The 21,648-nt window shown below is 33.2% G+C and overlaps 1 protein-coding gene across 1 annotated transcript; it reads left to right on the top strand.

Moving 5' to 3' along the window:
- Positions 1-1,711, top strand: LOC138122866 (uncharacterized). Its single transcript, XM_069037255.1, has 5 exons — positions 1-134; positions 205-489; positions 542-749; positions 804-1,162; positions 1,223-1,711. The coding sequence occupies exons 1-5, from the start codon at positions 21-23 to the stop codon at positions 1,709-1,711; spliced, it is 1,455 nt and encodes a 484-aa protein (XP_068893356.1). The 5' UTR covers positions 1-20.
- The last annotated feature ends 19,937 nt before the right edge of the window (positions 1,712-21,648 follow it).

Genomic DNA, 21,648 nt, shown 5'->3' with positions numbered 1-21,648 from the left:
ACCTGTTTAAAGTGAACATAATGCCGAAACAAAAAATTAGTTTACGCGAAAAAATATTACAGTGGACAAGCAAGAAAGATTTATATGAAATAAAATCAACCCGAGAAATGTTTTGTAAAGCTTGTGGTAAACTGGTAAGTTAAGCATAATTAAAAATATGTCATTTTATATTTTTTACTTATTTGAAAATTTTATTTTTTGTAGTTTATATGCGAAAAAAAATGTCACTTGCAACAGCATGAGCAAACGGCCATCCATAAAGAGAACATTATGACACCGCTTCGGCAAACGTTGCTGACACAGAACTTGGAGGAATCGGCAAATAGTACATTCAATATGGAACTTTGTAACGTCTTTTTAGCTGCCAATATACCATGGCACAAACTACAAAATCCTGCGTTTCAGAATTTTCTGACAAAATATTGTGGTAGAAAAATTCCGGATGAGTCTACTTTACGGAAAAATTATTTACCAAAATGCTACAAAGATGTATGAACATACTATCTTTTAATATTTAATTTAAAATTATTTTCACTTTTAGACTATTGACCGCATTCGGAATGAGCTGGATCCTTTTAACATATGGGTTTCAGTTGACGAAACAACAGATGCACTTGGGCGATATGTGGCGAATTGTCTGGTTGGGAAACTTTCAGAAGATGAACCTGGAAAATCTTATCTTTTGGCGTCTAAACAATTAGAAAGAACAAATCATGAGACAATAGCTAGATTCGTAAATCAATCTTTAGGTAAGGGTTTTTCACTTTTTTAAATTTATTTTGATTTAAAATTTCTATGCGTAGAAATCTTGTGGAGTACCAGAGTTGTTGCTGAAAAGTTTCTTTTGTTTGTAACGGATGGAGCACCATATATGATAAAATCTGGTAGACACCTTAAGGTGTTTTATCCAAAAATTGTGCATGTCACATGCTTAGCGCATGCTTTAAATCTAGTGGCTGAAAAAATTCGCTATCAATATGAAGATGTGGATAATTTAATTTCGAACGTGAAAAAAATTTTCGTTAAGGCACCTTTGAGAGTTGAAATGTACAAAGAAAAACTAAAAGAAATGCCACTGCCTCCACAGCCAATTTTAACACGATGGGGAACATGGCTTCAGGCTGCTATGTTTTACAGCGAACACTTTGATTCCATTAAAGAAGTAAGTATATAAAAGATAAGCAAATTAATTGATTGTTAAACTGTTTTTAACTACTCACAGGTTGTCATGTCCTTTGATGGAAGTTCTGCTGTTGCTATTCAAAAAGCACAGTCTATAATGAAGAAACCCGGAATAAAAAACCAATTAATTTATGTTCGCAGTAATTTTAAAATAATCTGCGAAAGTATTACTCAATTGGAAAAAAATGGGTTACCTTTAACCGATTCAATCAAAATTGTTGAAAACGTATTTACCTCCCTAAAAAAATCTCCAGGCCCTGTAGCAGCAGTAGCATTAAAAAAACTTGAAGATGTTACTGAAAAAAATCCTGGATACAAATTTCTTCTAGAATTGGCAAGAATTTTTAGAGGTGAAGATGTGCCGGAACATGACACCAAAATGGAAGAAATTTATTACAAATTTGCGCCCATTACCTCTTGCGAGGTAGAAAGAAGTTTTTCAAAATATAAGTCCATTTTGGTGGATAACCGACAATGTTTTAAAGTAGAAAATTTAGAGCAATATCTTGTATGCAATGTAAATACGTAACAATGTAAATAACTAACAAACTTGTAGTATTGTATATTAATTAATAAAAAATAATTAGTAAATATCTTGTTGTGTGTACCTACTTAAAACTTTAAAAACACATTTTTTAATTTAATTAACCACAACTTTAAGGACCTAGTATGGCTTATTTTCAGTTTTTAAGGGACTATTTGCAGTAGTTTAAGGGACTATTTTAGGCACCTATTTCCGACTTTTTAATTGCCTAAAATCCGGGCCCTAATCATTATGCAAAAACAATTTACCATGAAGACGTCCCGCTAAAAACCCATAATTTGTGAACGTTTCATTTAACCATGAAAAGTAAATTTATTTCGTTCCAACGAAAATTCAAGTGTAAAAAGATCAATTACCTGACGCCAGGTGAGATCCAAGATATAACGCAAAAACAATAAACATAAAGGAAGATCCATCACGATTTTTGGTTATTTTTCAATAAAGGAAATGTATCTAATATTTTGAATAAAATTAAGAATGAATGACATGACGTGACATGACAATAAAAATGTACGTAACGCTTCCGTGTGAAAAAGGCAATATGCATATACTACTTTAAAAAGACGGCAACATAAAAACGAAGGGTGTGAAAGGGTGTGTATAAATGGTTTTAGGATGAAAAGAACGGTTATGAGGTGGTCAATCACCGGCCCTGAATCTGATTGAACATGTAGCACCCAGTGAAAAGGTAAATTGAAAATAAGAAATCTTTCCAAAAGCAAAAATTATTGGAAACTTATGATGAATTAATTCTACAGGGTGTTTTCGAAGTTGAGGCGTTCCTTTTAACATGTGATAGTATGCATTGTTCTAAAGAATTTTAGCCAAAATCACCTTAGTAAAATGTGCACGGCAATGAAGATACAATAAGTTAGTTTTTTTGAAATTTTTGAAACCGGTCCTGCTCAAATTTGCGCTGATTTGTTAGAAATTGTAATTGACAAAAAAAAATCAAATGAGCATTGACGTTAATCAAAACTACTGTCAGAGTTGTCATCTAATTAGTCGAAATGGCTTTATTATTAGGAAAATAATGAGCTCACAGATATGTTGCAAATGCATGGGCAATGTTATCACGTTATCAGAATGCATCTGCAGCGTCCAGAGAGTATTGCAAAGCGATTTCCGGAAAGACACCATTCTGGGCCAGGTTAGTTATTAATCTAGTACAGCGGAGAAATTGACAGGACCGGACTTAAAATTTTAGAAAACAATAAAAATATACAATCAATTATCTTCGTTAATACAAACATTTTACTAAGAAGATTTAGGCTAAAATTCTGAAGAATAATGTGTAGTACCTCGTGTTACAAGGAACGCGTCAACTTCGAGAACACCCTGTATACCTTCGAGATATCAGACAGAAACATTTTTTGTTCTTATTTATCAATATACAGTATGTCCCCGGATTGAATTCACAAGAGGGGAAATATTTGTATTTCTGATTTTACACAAAAACTTTAGAGGAATAACATTTTTTACTTCCTTTGGAACGCCCATTTCTGGCATTAAAAAGTCTTTTTCAACGCAGAGCAGAGCAAATTACTTTTTTCTTGAAAAAAATCAAATGGTAATTGAATATAAAACTATTCTATTAACTCTCTGCCGTCCAAATTTTAACAAAAAATGTTAATTTAAGAATGCATTATATCACTGAGATTTTAATATCGAAAATAAGGGTTTCAAAAAAAGCAAAAGATGTTATTCCTCTGAAGTTTTTACGTAAAATCAAAAATAAAAAATATTTTCCTCTTCTGAACTCAATCCGGGGACACTATATAAAAAAAGTTGCTAAATTCATTAAGCATTGTTTTGGTTAAAACCAAAAATTTACACGTGATTTTTAAAAATTTATTTATGTGCAGTACTGCATATTACAGTTGGCTTCAAAAAAAAACGGGAAATGAAATTTGACCTAATGTGAATTGGAAATTTAATTTGTCAATTTATGTCAATTAGTGTCTGTTTGACAGTAGTATTTCTGATACATAAGTGCAGTTTTTTAACCTAAATTCTAAAAGGCCGTTTCAAACTATAAAAATTTAATAAAATCTGACAGAACTTTTTCTGACAGTTCCCGTTTTTTTTTGAAGCCAACCGTACCTAATTCGACGTTTTTATAAGAAAAATTGTAATTAATGCCGGCTGATGCAAAGAGAAATAATAATGGATTCTTCTTTAATTTTTTTGAATATTTTTTAACGTTTTCATAAAACCGAAAGGCTTTTATCAATTATCAGACTTGAATTAAAACAACTGGACAAGGTTAATAGCTTTGGATTAATGACGTGTTTTTTAATTTTTCAAGTTATCGTTTACTTTATGTAACCCATATAATGCATGGTAAGTTAGATTTAGACGGTGACACAGCAAATTTACAAAAGCATTTCCTCCGCACTTTACCAAAAATATATGTAGAGAAATCTCTTACCTTTCATCCCTGTGCGATCCGTAACGTTCAGTTAATTATTGGAATGCTCGTGATTCATCAAATTCAATGCAATCGCCAATTGAAAGGGCCTTTTCATAAAAATATGATTATGTTGCCAGATATGCACCACACAAAAGAGGTCTGCGGGTTTCAATAAAATCATTTTTCACATCTTCTCTACATAAATGTTCTACTTACCTCTATTTGCACACACCAAGTTATTTGTGTAAAAGGTTCAGAAAATATCAAAGCTTCTTTCACCTGAAATATAAAGTTTTCAATTTTCACCACCACCAACATTCAGATATTTTATTTACAATAACAGAGTTCGAATTAAATGCAATTTTGCTCAAGAAATGAAATATTCTCCAAGACATTTTTCACACCGATTGAATATAGCTAATAAAATATCGCTTGTTGATAAAAACGATAAGCATTGTTCTAAATTTCGTTAGACAGTCCCTTGGTAGTTAAATATTATTGATCAGTATACTTTGTCAACTTTTATAAGTATTTACATTAATCTACGTTCCTGCACAATATCTCAGGCTAAATCAAAATAAACGAGGGAAAACAAAAGCTGGAGAAAACTTCAAAAAGATTGCCGACAACAAATTTATTAAGTTGCCTAGTTGTACATTAAATTTAATGATTAAAAAATAACCTAATTATATTAGCCGCGAAAGTTTGCAAAAAAACCGAAAGTAGATCTTTTAGAAGGGGTTGAAAAGATGATGAAATTGCTTCCAAGAATATGACTTGGAAAATTCACCGGGAGCTAACACTGTCAGTTTAGTTGTTATAGGCACGAAAATTGACCCTGAAGTTTATAGGTAAAAAGAATGCGAACAATTCGAAGTACCATTTGTGTTACGTTTAGCAACAAAAATTAACAGGGTGATCATGAGAAAAGTTCGGATCTGTTTTTAAGGTTGCAAATTTCAAATTTTAGGTGAATCATTCTATGATGTGATATAATTTAATATAATTGTCTTGTCATTATCTTGCCCCCAGCCACCCCCACTTCAAAATATTAAAAATGACACCTTACATTTTTAATAGTGAAAGAGTTTTAGTAGGTATGTTTGCGCAAATAAAGTTAAACAAAGTAAATAAAGATAACAGGAGTTTTTGAAATACATATTTGATTTCTTAGTACATAATATAAAAATTTAACTAGCCTGATTAGAGCAATTATGTTAGAGTAGCGACAAGTACCTTATAGTACGTCCCCCTGAGATCCTAGAATCTAAAATTTATAACGTTAAAGACTCCAAAAATAAAGGCATCCGAACTGTTAGTGTGGACACGGGGTATAAATAACCATCGGGTATTCATTTAAATTTGCCCTCAAGCCTCAAAGTTGGCGTTGAAGAGTCGATTATGAACGCACTACGGATTACGGATCACAAGTCAGCTATTTAAATCTAACCTTACTTTTTGCGTTGTTTGTGTTTTTACTTTGCAGAATAACGATGAGTGGTGCGTTCAGAATCGACTTTTCAACGCCAACTTTGACGGGAAATTTAAATGAACACTTGATATGATAATCCTACAAACAGAATGTTATGTATTAAAATAAGTGGATACGTTTTAAATTTGATCGATATTTTAAACAAATGAACCTATTTTTCAAGGTTAACAAATATGTACTATTCCGGACACGGAATCTTGGCCAACATTTTTTAGACATTTCTAAAAAAAATGAGGTAAACCAATCCTTAGTGTCATTTAAGTGACAATTATTAAAAGTCACAGTCACAAGTGTGACATCAAAAAAGCAGGGAAATGGCATTATCGAGTCAAAAGTTGGGTTATATTCAATAAAGGCCAGTTCACACATATGTGTCAGTTAAATGTCAGTTGTGGCCAAGATTCCGTGTCCGTGTCCGTGAATTTTTTAGAAAATCTTACGATAAAAAAAAGTCGAGTAAGCCATGACTGTTGTCATGATTTAGTTAATTTAATATTGCTGTTGTGAAAGAGACCTTGAACTTGTAATCCAAAAACTTAACAGTTGTCAAATACAGCAAAATTTAAACCAAAGCTGCCAACTGAACATTGACAGCCATGGCTTACTCGATAATTTTTTTTTGTTTTAATTTAGTATGATGTGAACAATTTATGAAACATTTTTTTATAGAAAAGCTTAAAATAAATTTCTGACGAGCTTGTTTAATTTGTTTTGCGGGCATCCGATGGACAAACCTTTAATGGGAGACAGTTTTATGATTTTCTGTTGTAAATAATAACGAATATTAATAAAAATTTAAAAATTTTGGACTTAGAGAACACATTGGTGGTTGAAATTCAAAAAGGTATATTATTATACTCATGTCACATCGTAAGGAAATTCCTTAACATTGACACAGAACATAAAACACAAAAAAGTCAAAATGTGGAGGCGAGACGCCGGTAATTATGTTTATAAGCACTGCACTACTACTTGATAGTATTATCCGTAATAGTGTATGTACTCCGGCAAAATTGCCGCGCCGCCGGGTGGAGGTGGGATACGAAAAATAGGTAAACACCAATTAAGTCATAATCGCACTATATTTTTGGAGAAACTCTACTACAGTTTAATAGCATCTCAGTTCAACTGATGGTCAAAATTTCCTAGTAAAGGGAATCTTAGAGCTACAATATTTGAACGATACCGTGATCTTGTTTTCTTAAGCCTCGTTAAATAGCAAATCAGGACGGAATCCTTGAGCAAATCACCTCATGTGAAATTATTCTAAATAAGGAGTTCTTATTCATGCAACATCACCCACTTCACTTTGCAACTACAACTTCGGACAAAATTCAACATTTATCAAAAGATTAATTTTCGTACTAAAGTCTGACTACAAACTGATCTAAAACAAATAATGCTCGAAGCCGAATGACAAAAACGAAGCAAAGAACCTCATTCTTACTCCCGTAACCGATAAGCGTATTAAGTGCTTTTTTCGTGGTAATTTTTCGGTAGCGCACACGTGTTTTGTGAGATTTTAATCGAGTACATAATCGGTTTCTTTTAATGAGTTCTGTTACCTACTAAAATAACATCACATATTTTGGTAGTAGCTTATACAGGGTGGAAACTTTAACTGGAATAAAATTCATAACTTGGAAATAAGCGATTTTTGTAAAAAATACCGAAATAGGTCAATTTTTATTTTTCCTTGTGGACATTTTGACGCATATGGTTTTTGCATATCTGCTCTCAGAAGTGCGCAAGCACCCCCAACTTTCCTCAGACCAAAAACTGTGCAGTCGTAGCCTTCCGTATTTTCGGAGCGTGTATGGTAAAAAACTGCGCGGACTTGGGGGACTGTTCAGGCGGCCGGATGAGAATGTAACTGTGCAGGCCAAACTATCAGGCCGACCGCAGTGTATGTGGCGTTGACCTGTTCAGTTTGGTTGAGTCCGTCTTTCAGACAACATGCGCCAGAAGTTTCTTGAAGAGTTTATCAAGATTTAATAGTCGGAAAGATACCTTTGGAAGGTTAGAAGTAAATTCTATCATGATAAGAGTGAAAAAGGAAGCTCCCTATACGCAAGCGTTTTTTGTGGTAAAGGCGATAAAACTATATCAAATATCAAGTATTCCTTGGTACTGTGATGGTCTGAATAAGTTCGCTCAATTAAGAATTTTAATTTTAAATAATTTCAACAAAACGTTCATAACAACCGTTCATTGGGGGCGGAATTTTTGTTAGTTGTAAATTTTCTGTTTCTCGATGCCTTTGTCGGCACAATAATCTTTAAAAGTGGTAATGTAGTACCCATTTGGCGACTTTCTTTGAAATTTTACGCGTCCGTAGGATAAACACAGGTACACAAGAGTAAAAAATGTTCTTGGGGCAAAATGTTGCAATAAAACACTCGTTCGACATTTTTGGAAATTCCAGTTAAAATCAAGGAATAACTGAATTAATGAATTTGATGTTGGCAAATTTCAAATTGAGAGAAACACCAAATTAATATTCACTAGGTTAATGGACTTTTTATCATTTTCAAATTTTTGTCAAATGTGTAATCAAAGGGTGAAAATTACAAATTAGAAAGTAAACACTTCATCGTAGAAAATAACTAAATTCGTTTGCACTTGTACTTAGAAAAGTCTGGGGCTTAACTGCTAGGTTCTCTTCATTTTATTTTACTTCCTATGGTTCTGCTTTCGAAACATACGTAAGAAATAAAAATAATTTTGGGAAATATCGTCTGCAGGATACTTAGATATCTTCGAGGATTAATGCCAATCAAAACCTTCAGCATAAACTCCTATCTGCAACTTTTTGGATAGCGTATTTGCGGGAAACTTATAGAAAAACACAAAAAAGATCAGAAGTAAGTGAATGCAATTACGATGATAATTGTGATCTGACTGATTTTTTTCTTTTATTTCCTATTTATCATAAATTCATTTTTCCTTGTTGTTTTCTTTATTCCGCTATTCTCACATATTTCTTTACGTAACATCGTTTTCTAAATAGGTATGGACGATGAATTGAGTAAAAACATGGTGATAAAAATTGAGTAATTTCCTGCAACATTTTGATGGAATTAATGTAACTAAGAATTTCAGCCCATACTTGACATTCTGTCTCATTTTGAAGGGGTTCGACTTTCACGAGAAAATTACAATTAGACAAACTCTATGCGCTCCACTCTCCAGACGCGAGCATTTCAGATTTTTCCACATCTTCTAAATTGAAAATTTTCTATTGAGAACTAGAAACAGGATTATACAGTGTGGAAACTTTAACTGGAATAAAATTCATAACTTGGACATGGGCGATTTTTTTCAAAAATCCCGAAACAGGTCGATTTTTGTTTTTCCTTGCCTACATTTTGGTGCATATGGTTTTTGCATATCTCCTCCCGGAAGTGCGCAACCATCCCTAAATTTTTTTTCAAATGCAAGGGTATGCCAAGTGACACCTCGTTTGAAAACTCACTTCGCAAGGAATACAACGCACTATTTGTTTCCTGACTATTTTCAAACCCTACGGGCAAAAAAATAAAAACAAATTTTATAAGTTGATTTCTATTTAATGCAACAAATGGACACCGTTTCTTTCTTGGCAAATTGCAAATCGATAGTAACTTGCATGCCTTACGTTTTGTAACATTTCTGGTGAGATTTGCCTAGACCCCTAAGAAGGTAAGATAGAAAGCACGGTTGCTTTTGGAGAAGATATGTATTCTTAAACCAGCTATTTTAAATTTAAGCAATTACACTTTCAGTATTTACGTAAACCCATACAAATAAATAATGTCCATGTAAAAATTTTTTTATACAAAATTCGTTGCTGCACAGTAATGTGAATTTAATAATATAGACCATTGTCGTATAGAATTCGAAAAAAAATATTTTAATTGCTTAAAATGATATATGGCGCCATCTCTGTCCCTATAATGATTCACAAGAGGGTAACCACCCTGGCCAGAATGATGAAGTTATGCGCTGCTGAATTTGTCACAATTATGTGTTCCCCTCGATATTAGAATTGACCTGTCAACGTTTTTCACGTAGGAGTGTAGTTTTCAACATAACCAGGGTGGGATACTTTTCGTTGGCCTACCCTGTAAATTCAAAGCAACTTTTATGAAAAAGATTTTAGAGAATTGTATTTTCCCGTAATTTTTTGTATCTTTCAAAAATCACTTTATCACATCAGGATTCGACTCTAAAAACAGACAAATGGACACTTTGTTTATTTTAAATACATTATGTTTTCATTGTTTTCTCTCTGACTATCGCAATTTTCTATCCCTCTTATAATTTTTTATTAATTAAAAAAAAAAAAAAAAAATTGTAATAATAGTAGTAATAGTCAATTTTGAAAGGTTTCTGTAAAATGTCGTAAAAGCTGCTGAAAAATACCAACAAGTGACATTGCCTGTTGGGTTTTGTAAATATGTACGAGTATGTAATTTTAGTTGTTTTATTTTGTTTAGGTAACTGTTTGGTTTAGTTTAGTAGATTATTAAAAAAAAATTGTTGCACCCTATTCAATTGGTTATTTCGCGTAAAGTCGGGATTGACAAACCCCCGCCCATGAGGGACATTTTGGGAAAAGAAGAAACACTTTGACCACCGTCGTGTAAAGACCAACAATTGTATCGTATCGTGTCGTAAAATCACTTGCTAGAAGTGGTAACGAATTGTGGATCACGAATAAAATCGAACAAAGGCTTTCGTTTATGTAGGCTTAAATCAACTAAAACTGATTTAAGTACCCGGGAGACAAACATTGCCCATTTTCATGCTTTCAATATTATGTATCGAGGCTATTCCATTAACAGCGTTCGACACTTTGTCGCTTTTAAAATATAAAATTGAGTTACATTCCCTTATTGAAGAGCTCAACTTAAAGCGCTCTTAAGTTTTCTGTTTATTTCGTTTTGTAAATAGTTAAAATACCATCTTCTATTTAAGTTTTCCAAAAGAACTGGGCCTCTTTGAAGTAATGACGACGATTTGCTTTAAATAATTGAGGCATATGTCAAAGGTGTGAATTAATGAAGGGAGAGCTTCGAAGATTAACTGTTATTGAGAGCTTTTTTTACTTCACAGCATACACGTAAACAAAACTGCCTATATATACCGTATGTTTAAAAAAAAAATTAATCAATGAAAAACAGAAAACCTATGGCGCAGCTTTACATTGTTACAAATAACCACAGAGAAAGATTCTCATGACTTAACTTTGAATTTGCGAATTAGAGTCCTACTGGATAGTTCTTACGGGACAGCAAATGTTAATAACGATGGCTCATTAATACAGGAACCATTCTCAAACTAATATCGTTACTTTCGTCTGCATCTCTACAAAAAATATTGAAAAGGTAAATTACCCGGTTCTAAATGCACCGTGATTTTAAGTGGAGATTGCGATAATTACATGCAATTTTCATCGTGTACAAAAATAATTCACGAGACACTTCACGACACTCAATTAGTTGATGGGTTTTGATCGAAGATTAAGCATCGGCTCGGGCCCCGAGAGTTCTTCAATATTAAAATCCAATATCAGTGCAGAGGCAGAAAGCACAGCGGGGTCGAAGTGCCCGTCATCCCGAGTCTCGTATAAGTCAAGATAACACAGCGAGACCTGGAGCATCTCCCTACAAAACGTCCTTCTGACTCTCGGATACGGTAGCTTACGCGTAATGCGAGATTAATTGCGTACGTTAGTCAATGCCAGACCATTATATATCACGGGATTTAGACGGCACTGGGGCTCGACTCTCGAAAGACCGACAACTTTACATTTTATAACCCCACGAAAAAAAGTCCAAACATTTTAAATTCTGACAAATTATAAACGGCGAAACGCCGCCGGTAATACGGAAGGGAGACGGCAAAAACGCGTCATTTCACGTCTTAATTTTATCTCGTCGGCACATTATTCTTATTAATGTTATTTAAGGCAATTTCCTTTGTTTTATGGGGAGGACCATCTTGGCGATGTCACCCTGGACAGCGATAATGCCACAGCACCGCGCTCGGTTGGTTACGAAGCAATAATACCGACTGCATTAAAAATATAATTGTTCGATATTTCCAGGGAATAAAAGATTTTTCGGGCTTATCATCCCGTGGAAATTGCATCGGGGACAAGGAGTCCTACATGAATTTGAAGGGAGTAATCAACAGAAATTCATGCAATATACACATATAAATTAGCGGCGTATGTGTGGGAATCCGGCAAGCTTCAAGGGATGTTGACTGAAACCACTTAGTTAATTATAACCAGTCATGTAACTAAAGTTTAATCCGCAGATAAGTTATGCTATAAATTAAAGTTGGCCTGAAAATACCCAAAAGACTCCAAGTTGCGCTGTCTACAGTAATGTAAAACTTCACTTTACTTCATTAGCTTTTATAAATATAAAATACCGAATTTAACTTTACTGTTGAATAATTTAACTATTGTTCTGGTAATAACATCAAAGTGGAATCGAAGTTTTATATCGACTGCACAAACTTCGACGGCAAATGCTCATCTCCTTTTTTTTAATTAGGTAGTTAAAGTTTCGTCGTAAATTTTTCCGCACTAAAGGGTCAACTAAGACAGATAAACTATAATTTAATGTGCGAAACTTTCAACTTCCACTGCATTTTTAATTTTTATTTTGGACAGCGTCATGGAGCAAATTGCAACTTGGAATACGACTTTTGTAAATGGTTTAATTCACAAGAGTTTAAATAAGTTATCAAGAAGGCAAAAAAGAGTGTACAAACCTGCTAATTATTTATCACCCGAGCTTATATCGCGATACATTTTACACGATTGAAACCTGATTTTCCTTCACCTTTGTAGAAATATAAAACGTACGGGTATGTTATATAGAATTAACTCGTATGCGGTAATATAATTGTTAATTATGTAGTCAAGAGCTATTTTATGCACAGCGCCTCTGGATAAAAACGAACAAAAAATGTAAGCTTGTTGGTACATTAAGTATCTCGTTTGGGGTGAATATAATTTCGAAGAAACATTGTACACGAAAGAGCACAGCCGGAAGTTTAATAATATTGCAGTGTCGAGTAATAGACAATCTAAGGAAAATCAATTTTAAAAACAATTTGATTAGGAGATGCTTGCTCGTCGGTCGACGATCGGAAAATTTAACGGACAACGAAATCGATTCGTATAAAAATTCAACAGATCATTGCATAAATGTAAAAATTTATTCTTTCTTTTTAAACGTAGGTGTACATAATTTATTTTTTTCACTATTAGTCTTAGAAGGCGTCATTATTGAGTCTCGAATCGACCCCAGAAGTAGAATTTCTCTCCCTAGGTTAATAATTTTTTATTATTAACCAGTAGTCAATAATGAACAGCCGTCACCTAGCAACGAAAGATTTTCTTTGATTTTATTGGTTAATGTAGACAGACGATTTTCAATTTTCATAGCAACCGTTGAAAAATGAGAACTCAGATCGTCGCATCGGACAAACAAATTTAATTAATAATTATTATTAGAAAGGGTTTTAACGTATCTAGTAGTGAAAAAAATAATATATACACCACGCTAGAGAAGACAATTTTAAGCCTCCCTTCTTTATTCCCCTCGAGGCTTCGCTTCTCGGGGAATAAACTACCTCGGCTTAAAAAAATGTCTTCTCTACCTTGGTGTATAATTACTATTAAAATACCACATTCTGTATTCAGTTGACTGTGTACATTCTATTACATATTTTAATTTTTTATCAAACAATCCCGCCTAAATAATGGTGTAATAGAGGTTATAGTCGATTATATCATAAAGAGTAGAAGTGAGTCTTTTTGTGGTAAGCCCAGAGATTGAAGACCGAGACGAAATCGAGGTGGACAACTGGGCGAAGCAGAAAAAGACCTTCTACTCTGAATGATATACAGGATTATGATAAAATAATGCACAAAATTCAGAAAACGTAGTACTAATTTTTGAAAAAAAAAATGCAAAAACACGTCAAACAGTTTTCAGAGTAAATTCTTGCTTTAAAGTATTGTTTAAATTTATTTATTAGTAAAGAAATAGTAAAATTTAATAAACAAGTAATAATTAAATGTACCTATACATATAAATCATAAACAATGCACTTCTTCAAGTGGAATTACATAAGGCAGAGTGCCTAAAATATTTGCAGCATTTCCACGTTGAATTGCCAATGAGATTCTTTGGTAGAAGAAAGATTTTGCTCTAGAATCTCCGGATTCAATCATAAGTTTTGCACCAATGAAATCGATAAATGTTTTACATTCCAAACTCCATGGACCTAACGTTTCGAAAACTAATGCTTTAAAAATATAATTTTGATATTTGTCATGTTTTCGTTTACTTGCTTCTTCGGCAGCTGATCCTGCAATTATGGAAGTTTTTCTTATGTAAGAATCAGCCAAAGTGTCAACACATGTTACATCCCATATTAGGCGTTGACTTTTACTCCATGGAATGAGTGTAGCACCATCAGGTCTTTTACCATCGTCTCTCAGTGGATAGAACTTAAGGCTCACTGGATAATTTGATTTAGATCTGAATGTCTTGAAAATCTGCCCTTATTTTTAGGACAACTAAGTCCGTGACGGCCATCATTTGAAACTGTAAAGCCGCAATGGCAAGTATCTTTCTCAAAAATTTCAACACCAAAGCGATTTGCTACACATATTTGTAAAATCTTGTTATCCATAAATGTACCGATGTTTCTTGAGGGAAAGGCATGAAGCCAAGCGTTATATCCCAGCCTTTTTGTAAAAATGTTTCCGTTGGAAATGTTTTACCATTAATTCAATCCATAATCCAATAGCTTCTTGAGCAAAATGAACACTAACCTTTTTGTCCGTTTTTGGTAATATTTGAAAGACTAGATCGTGAACACCATGTATTGAACCAAGGAAGGCTGGGAAAGAGGTATCTTCAATTTTCCTAATACCAAGACCACCATTTGAAATAGGAAGTGAAGCAAGAGTTCATTGATTTTCATTAAACTTGATGTTTAAAAATTTTTGTAAACTGTTACGAATAGCATTGTCTATTGATTTAATACAATTAGAAAATTTCCACAAGGGAGATGTTCTAAGTAAAAAATTTAATCTTGGAACAAAGAAACAATTTTTTACCAAAAAATGTGTGAGTTTAAATTTTCTTGTTCTATATTTTTCAAAAGAAGAAAAACTTTTTCAATTTTCTTTTTGGCAATGGAATCAAAACCATATTCAAAAATTGGGCTTCCAAGTAATTCTAAATTATTTTTGTTTACTACTAGGATTTCCGATGTTAGTTATTATTAAAATCAAGTTTATTTCGTACTTTATTAATTTGCTTTTTTTTTTTTAATGTAATCCCTACTTAAACTAGGTTTTTATAATCCAGAAAAATAAGCTCTATCATATAATCTAATCGGAATCGTAGCTTCCCTTTTGGAAGAAATATTAATGACGTCATAACTTTGATAAATTTGCCCCCATTTTTTGTTTCTATATAAGTACGTTAGAAGACGCAGAATTTAAAAAGCTGTTTGACGTGTTTTTGCATTTTTCTCAAAAATTAATACTGTGCGTTTTATGAATTTTGTGCGTTATTTTATCATAACACTGTATACTACATACATATTTCATTTTTAATCGAATCACAAAAAAAATCGGACATGAACTCATCATATTATTTTTTTTTTTGCAATTACACTAATATTACAATTTTCATAATTTTAAGGCACCAATAAACCCTACTTCCCTTGTAATATTATTGGGTACTTGAAGTTTCCATAATACATATTAGTAAAGTCTACAACACTATCTAAATTATCCGAAGTACTTTTTGTAAATTTCAAGGTAAAAATTTCCCAAAATGGTGAATGATCGTGATTTATAATTCCTAGTATCCTGAGCGTTTACTAAGATAGCAGAGCCCAAATCTTTGATATCTCCCATTGTCAGATTGGTGATTTCATTGCATCGACAAGCGCCGGTCATACAACATAACTTATATTAGTAATTTATAATTCTTCCTCTAGGAAACTCAGAAATGTTTCTATGTAGCCAGATAGGTACTTTTCATCAGGAGCAATTATGTAAAAATCATACACTTTTCGCCCGGGACTGTGGTGGCATAAGATCGTTAACAAAAAATATTAACATTGAGTGGATAAAGCAATAATGAAATTGCCCGAAAAGTTGACTTTTCATAAATTATAAATGAACTTGCGAGAGAAAAGCTTGCTAAGCATTTATAAAATAAACATAATGAACAAGCTCTATGTTAATTTTTTAATGTAAAGATTTCTAAAACTGTGTGTGTGGGTATTGCTAATACTGTGTACATGGAATATTTATTGTATTTTAACAAAGAAATTTTCTTCTTAGGACAGGACAATAAGCCAAGAACGTGGAAAAAATAAAATGACAATGAAGTTTAAAGCATTATCTTTCTGTTTTACTTTCGCAGAATCTAAAATATCGGGTGTTCATTTAAATTTCTCCTCAAAGTTGGCCTAGAAGAGTCGATTGTGGACATACCACTCGTCAGTCTGCAGTGTAAAAACACAAACAACGCAAAAAGTGTGGTTAGATTTAAACAGCTGATCCGTGATCCGTGATCCGTAATCCATGGTTCGTCCACAATCGACTTTTTAATGCCAGCTTTAAGGAGAAATTTAAATGAACACCCGATACTATGGGGTCAAATTATTCAGAGAAAGTTCTTGGGTATATTAAAATTGGAATTTAGACTTTTGGCTACTGCTGTTTTAAATTTTTAAAATTAAAGAAGAAATATAAAATGTTTAAAATACTGTGTTGTTCCTTTTTTTGTTGCAGACCTACTAGATCTACGTATATTTATTAACTGTTCCAGTGAATTTAAAAAATTCCATTCACATAACATAAAATTACTTTAAGCAATCCTGTAATTTGTGATTGAGTTGGCATTGGTTCGTGTGTTGTGGAGGGTAAAGGTACGCCGAAGAGGCGTGTGTGTATAACACAAAACAGGGATAGAGAGACTGGTGCGTGCTTCGCATCTGTAACTAATTAGTCATAGTATCTAATTCGCTAATTGGGAACAAGACCCGACTATCTAATATTGAGGAATGATGCTTTACACCTGTGGGTTACCACCTGTGATATCAACAAACAGTATAATCTTTGACGCCTCCACTCCATCACTTATCCCGGGAATTAACAGTTTTTTGATATAATACATGCACAACCTCCACCTGAAAATGAGATTATCACGGTTATAACCAAGATTTCCATTCGCAATCTGCTCCCTGCCAGCACGAACAAAAAATATTTCTCCCCATCAACAACAAATTTCAAATTCAATTCATCATTATTAAATTAATGCGAATTTTTCTTGAATAAGAAGTGGCACAAAAAATTTTAATATGTATATCTATCATTTTAGGACAAAAAATAAGGTGTGGAGGATTTCCCACGATGAGTGGTTCTCTTTTTTGCCTGTCCTTTAATCTTCCCAGAGATATTGTGCGAATTATTCACCATCGATATATCTTCAGGATTTCAGTTTCCAGCGCTTTCGGTATTTCATGCAAATGAAATAACATTTATACTCCTCCCACTCCTACAATTATCGGCTCCATTTCGGCTTGAGTTGAAATCATTTTTTCTCGTTTAAAAAATTCAAGAGTCGATCGATTAAAACAAGCAAAAAGCTGGTCACAAAGCGATTGCTAAAGTGGAGTTTTTAATTTTAAAAAATATAGCCGTTTTCTACAATTTTTCTTTCGACGGGATGGAACTCCTTCCATGTCTAAACAAGTCATATAGCGATTCATTTTAAAGTCAAATTTTAAACGAAGACAGGGACGGAGGGCCCGTAAAAACGAAAGGCGAGACCCGGCACAGATCTCGCATGCGTTATTTATCACGCAGCAAAAAAAAAAAAAAGAATTCAAATTGTGAAAACAAACAAGCTGTGTCTGACACACCACACTCCCTTCAGCGCTTTTCTTGTAGACCTAACCCGACATGTAAAAGCTTAACAGTTTTTCGGTCTACTAAGACAGAAACAATGGGCGAACATTTTCAACCGCGTCCTTTTATACCTAATTTTTTCATCTTCCACTTTCTCGTAATTATGAAAATCCCAAAAAAGAAAATTCAAGCAATTCGAGCCAAGTCGGCCAACTGTTTGCACGTCTGGCGCGGAAAAGCTGAATTGCAACACAAATACGGTTGTTTTCATTTGATATAAACACGAGTAATTAAATAAACTTCATAAATTTATCAAACAGATTTAAAGCTGTTAAAATACAACGTGCGCTGTTGCTTAGACTATATTAACAAAGTTAATTGTATTACGTTCTACGTAGAAAACACGTTGAATACGTACATCACACCAACCTAAATAAATTTACAAGTGTATTTTTGCTTCCCTCTTTCCTGTCTAATTAACAATTGGATAGGTAAACTTTTACCTGTAATTTTTACAGTCACACATAATTGACTTCACGATTGAACAAAGTGAAATAGAATAATTTAATATTAAATTGCTGTTGACAAATTATGTAGTAACGTTGGAAAGTACATACAATGTATTGTTAGAGTAAAATCTATTTTCATTCATAAAATACAAGTAAACTGTAAGTAGTAAATTCTAGAAAGTTCATAAAACGCAAGCTCAAAAGCTTGTCGTTGTACACTGCGGCTTACCGCAGTTGCAGACGTTTACCGCAGTCCAGAATAAAAAATTCTGACAACACTCGTTTACAAAAATGTACTGCAGGACCAAGGTTCTCTGTTTTTGGCATCATCATTACCAATCGTATCTCATAATATACACGGAGTGTTATAAAAAACACACTTTGTCATCGTAGTTAAACTAGTAAACGTCAAAACTGCTAGCACCTTTTACGTGGAGCTTAATTATTACATCTGCATTTTCTCTAGAGAAAAGAATATTTTTACAGCTCTTTAAAAATTATTTCAACACTATTAACACATATGAAGCTTTATGATATTCATTTAACAGTCATAATGACATATTTTACCACAGGAATGTGGTAAACTCTCATTTCACCAAAGTGAAATTTTTGTGATTTCGCTGGTATCAAAGTTGCACTAGCTGCATATAATGTAATAAATAACGATGTCCAGGGAAATACTTTGTTGGTTTGTATCGTGTTTATCGTTTGCATTTTGGCAGTGGCAGAAGAATGAGTTAAAAATGTCTCCAGTGTTCTACTTTGGTCTATGGTAGGTAATATTGTAAAACTGAGTAGATCCTTTTTTCAAACTTTGTTTTAATAATTTTCGTCATATTTTGATGCTTATCTTGTTTTCTTAGTTCTGGTTATCAACAAATGAAATGAAATATAATTACTACTTTCCTCAGTACTGCTAATTTAACAAAATTAAAGCATGGCAACCTATTGTTTTTTTTAAAGATGGAATAGATTATACGTGTCAGCAGAATGGAAGTAGGTACTTTTCTCCAAACTATCATTTTGGTTTGGTAATATGTAGAATTTTTTGTAATTTGCCTCCAATTGGATTCTCTAATAGACATATTAACGAATACGACGTCATCATCTGCTATGTCATTATAGCCATTAATTCACGGACATTTTACGAAAATTTTTAGGTTGGCAAAGCTTGATGCGGAATTATCTTGTCATGCATGTCGCATGTCAGTTTAAATTAGAAAATGTATCGAGAACAGGAAGTGTCCAGTGGAAAAATTTGACCGTATTTTTAGCAATTTCACATATTTCAAGGGGCCTACATGCAAAATTATCTTGATTATCTTCCATATTCGTGTTTTGTGACAGAATTTGGATAAAACAAGAGGCGACTAGATCAAATTTTTACTTTTAAAATTAAGACATTACCAACCACCAAAAAAATCCCTAAATCGACTAAAGTAAACATTTTTGTTTAAAAACGGCAAATTACAAAAAATTGTATAAAAAAACTCGTTCCATAAGAATGAAACTTGTTTTTTAATATACTATTGTCATACAGAACGAGCATCTTACCCAATGTTAGTGTATCAAGTCATTTTTCCTCATTCTTCCTCGCAGTGAAAAATTGATTCAGTAATGTAATTTTTAATCTTTATTTCTAAAGTTTAAGTTTTTTTGGTATAGGTACCACATTTGTCGCTGTTTTCCATTTCAAATATGTAAATCTTTTGTATAAATCTTATTGTCAGAAATGTTGTTCTCTAAATTCCTTCTTTGACAGAAAGCGGACGAAGGGTAATTTTTGAAGATAAATTACAACGTCGTACAATAGTGAACTCAATACAGGGTTATTCACGAGAGGGGTACTTCTGAATTTTTATTTTGGCGCAACCAACAATATCAATGGCAGTAATTACTAAATCAAATGTGTTATTTCTTTTAAATTAGAAATCAAAGTAAGTTGGATAGATTTGTGAGAAATGTCAGATTGGCAGATAACCTGTATTTAATCAAAATTCAACAAATAAATTAGCAAATTAAGTTAATGTAAAAGGTGTGAAGTGTCTACCATTGGCTTCTAAACATCCGCAGCGGCGACAGAATTCTTTCCACACTCTCCGTAAATGAGGAACATGTCAGTATTTTCGTCGTTATTATAAAAACACATTTTTCGAATTGACAAAAATGTTTTGCTTTAACGTCAAAGAGACAGAACTAAGAGCCATCGTGGATTCAGTTATAATTATTTTTAAAATTTGAAATCAAGATATTGTTGCAATGTGTATAATGGGTTGCGGTAAAAAGAAATTCAGAAATACCCCTCTCGTGAATAACCCTGTATGTACCGTTTTTTGGAAAAATTAAATATCGTCGAACAAATTCGTCCTTGCACCACCTGTATAGTGTTGACAAACTCTTTATCCATTCCATCCTAATTCCGACAATTTTTGACAGCTCTACAGGGAAACAGATTCGCTGTTGTTGTTTTGTTCGAACACGATTCCTCTGTTGGCTGATTCTGGACAGTTCTCTTCCAATGTTAGCTTTTATTATCCTATTCAAATCGGTATTTATTTCAGTCAATCATGGTTAGTTGGAACAATAGTAAACAATTCCTGCTCCTTTTTAATCCCACATAAGCTCACCATGATTTCTTTTAGGTACAGAATCAGTTTTTTGGGACAATTAACGATTACTTATTTTACTTTCCGATTCACTTTTCGTCACACTTTCCTTTTCTATCTTCAAAAACGAATCGTTTTCGGTACCTTTACTAAATAAATCGCTTCCTGAAAGGCGGTCCATTAGAAGCCGTTCATTTAACGTAACTTTTCACTTCTCCCTAGATCAACACTTATACACTATTCTTTATCTTGGTGAGTGGTCGGATGCGATCAAGCAAGCCATGGGTGGTAAAGCTCGTGCCAACTCTCATGATCAATGACGCAGAAACCAAAATGCGTACCGAAGCGTCTGTACTATTCGAACTAAAAACATCGGTACCATTTTGTCACGCTTTACAGATTTGTGAGCTAATTTATGTTGATATTTATTTGGCGAGAAGCCGACAAGTCCTTAGATAATGTCGGACATTCTAATCCACATCCTTGAACAGTGTAAAATGCAAATTTGCTACCACCCTGAAAATTTGAACTAAACGACCGAAGTTTTTACGTTTCACTTATCAAAATTGGGCTCCGCCTTCGCGCAGCTTTTGTCAAGGTCATCGATTATGACAGTTGGCACAAGCTCTAGCTTTGTAAGTTTTACTTTTTCCACCAAATTTTTGTGTGGTGTAAATCAAGTATTAACTGTCATCCTTGTCATTCAGATTCAGAATCATCGTCAAGCATTCTGTCTGATAATAATACCTAAAGTATTGCTTTAATTGTTAAAATTAGAATTTGCCAATTACAGAAAAAGTTTCAAAACATTTGAGAATTGTTTCTTTAGTTTGTACATTGCGCCGCAAAATTATCGCATAATTTCAAAACTCGTGTTTTTAAGCCAAAATGTATTTCCAGTTACAACATTTCGAACTGTAAAGTATTAAAGAAGTAGATTTATAAAAGTAACACT

The sequence above is a fragment of the Tenebrio molitor genome, chromosome 1 (genome assembly GCF_963966145.1).
Source record: "Tenebrio molitor chromosome 1, icTenMoli1.1, whole genome shotgun sequence".
Taxonomy (NCBI): domain Eukaryota; kingdom Metazoa; phylum Arthropoda; class Insecta; order Coleoptera; family Tenebrionidae; genus Tenebrio; species Tenebrio molitor.
Note: the sequence above shows the minus strand (reverse complement) of the source record. Positions and strands in the feature narration are given on the sequence as shown.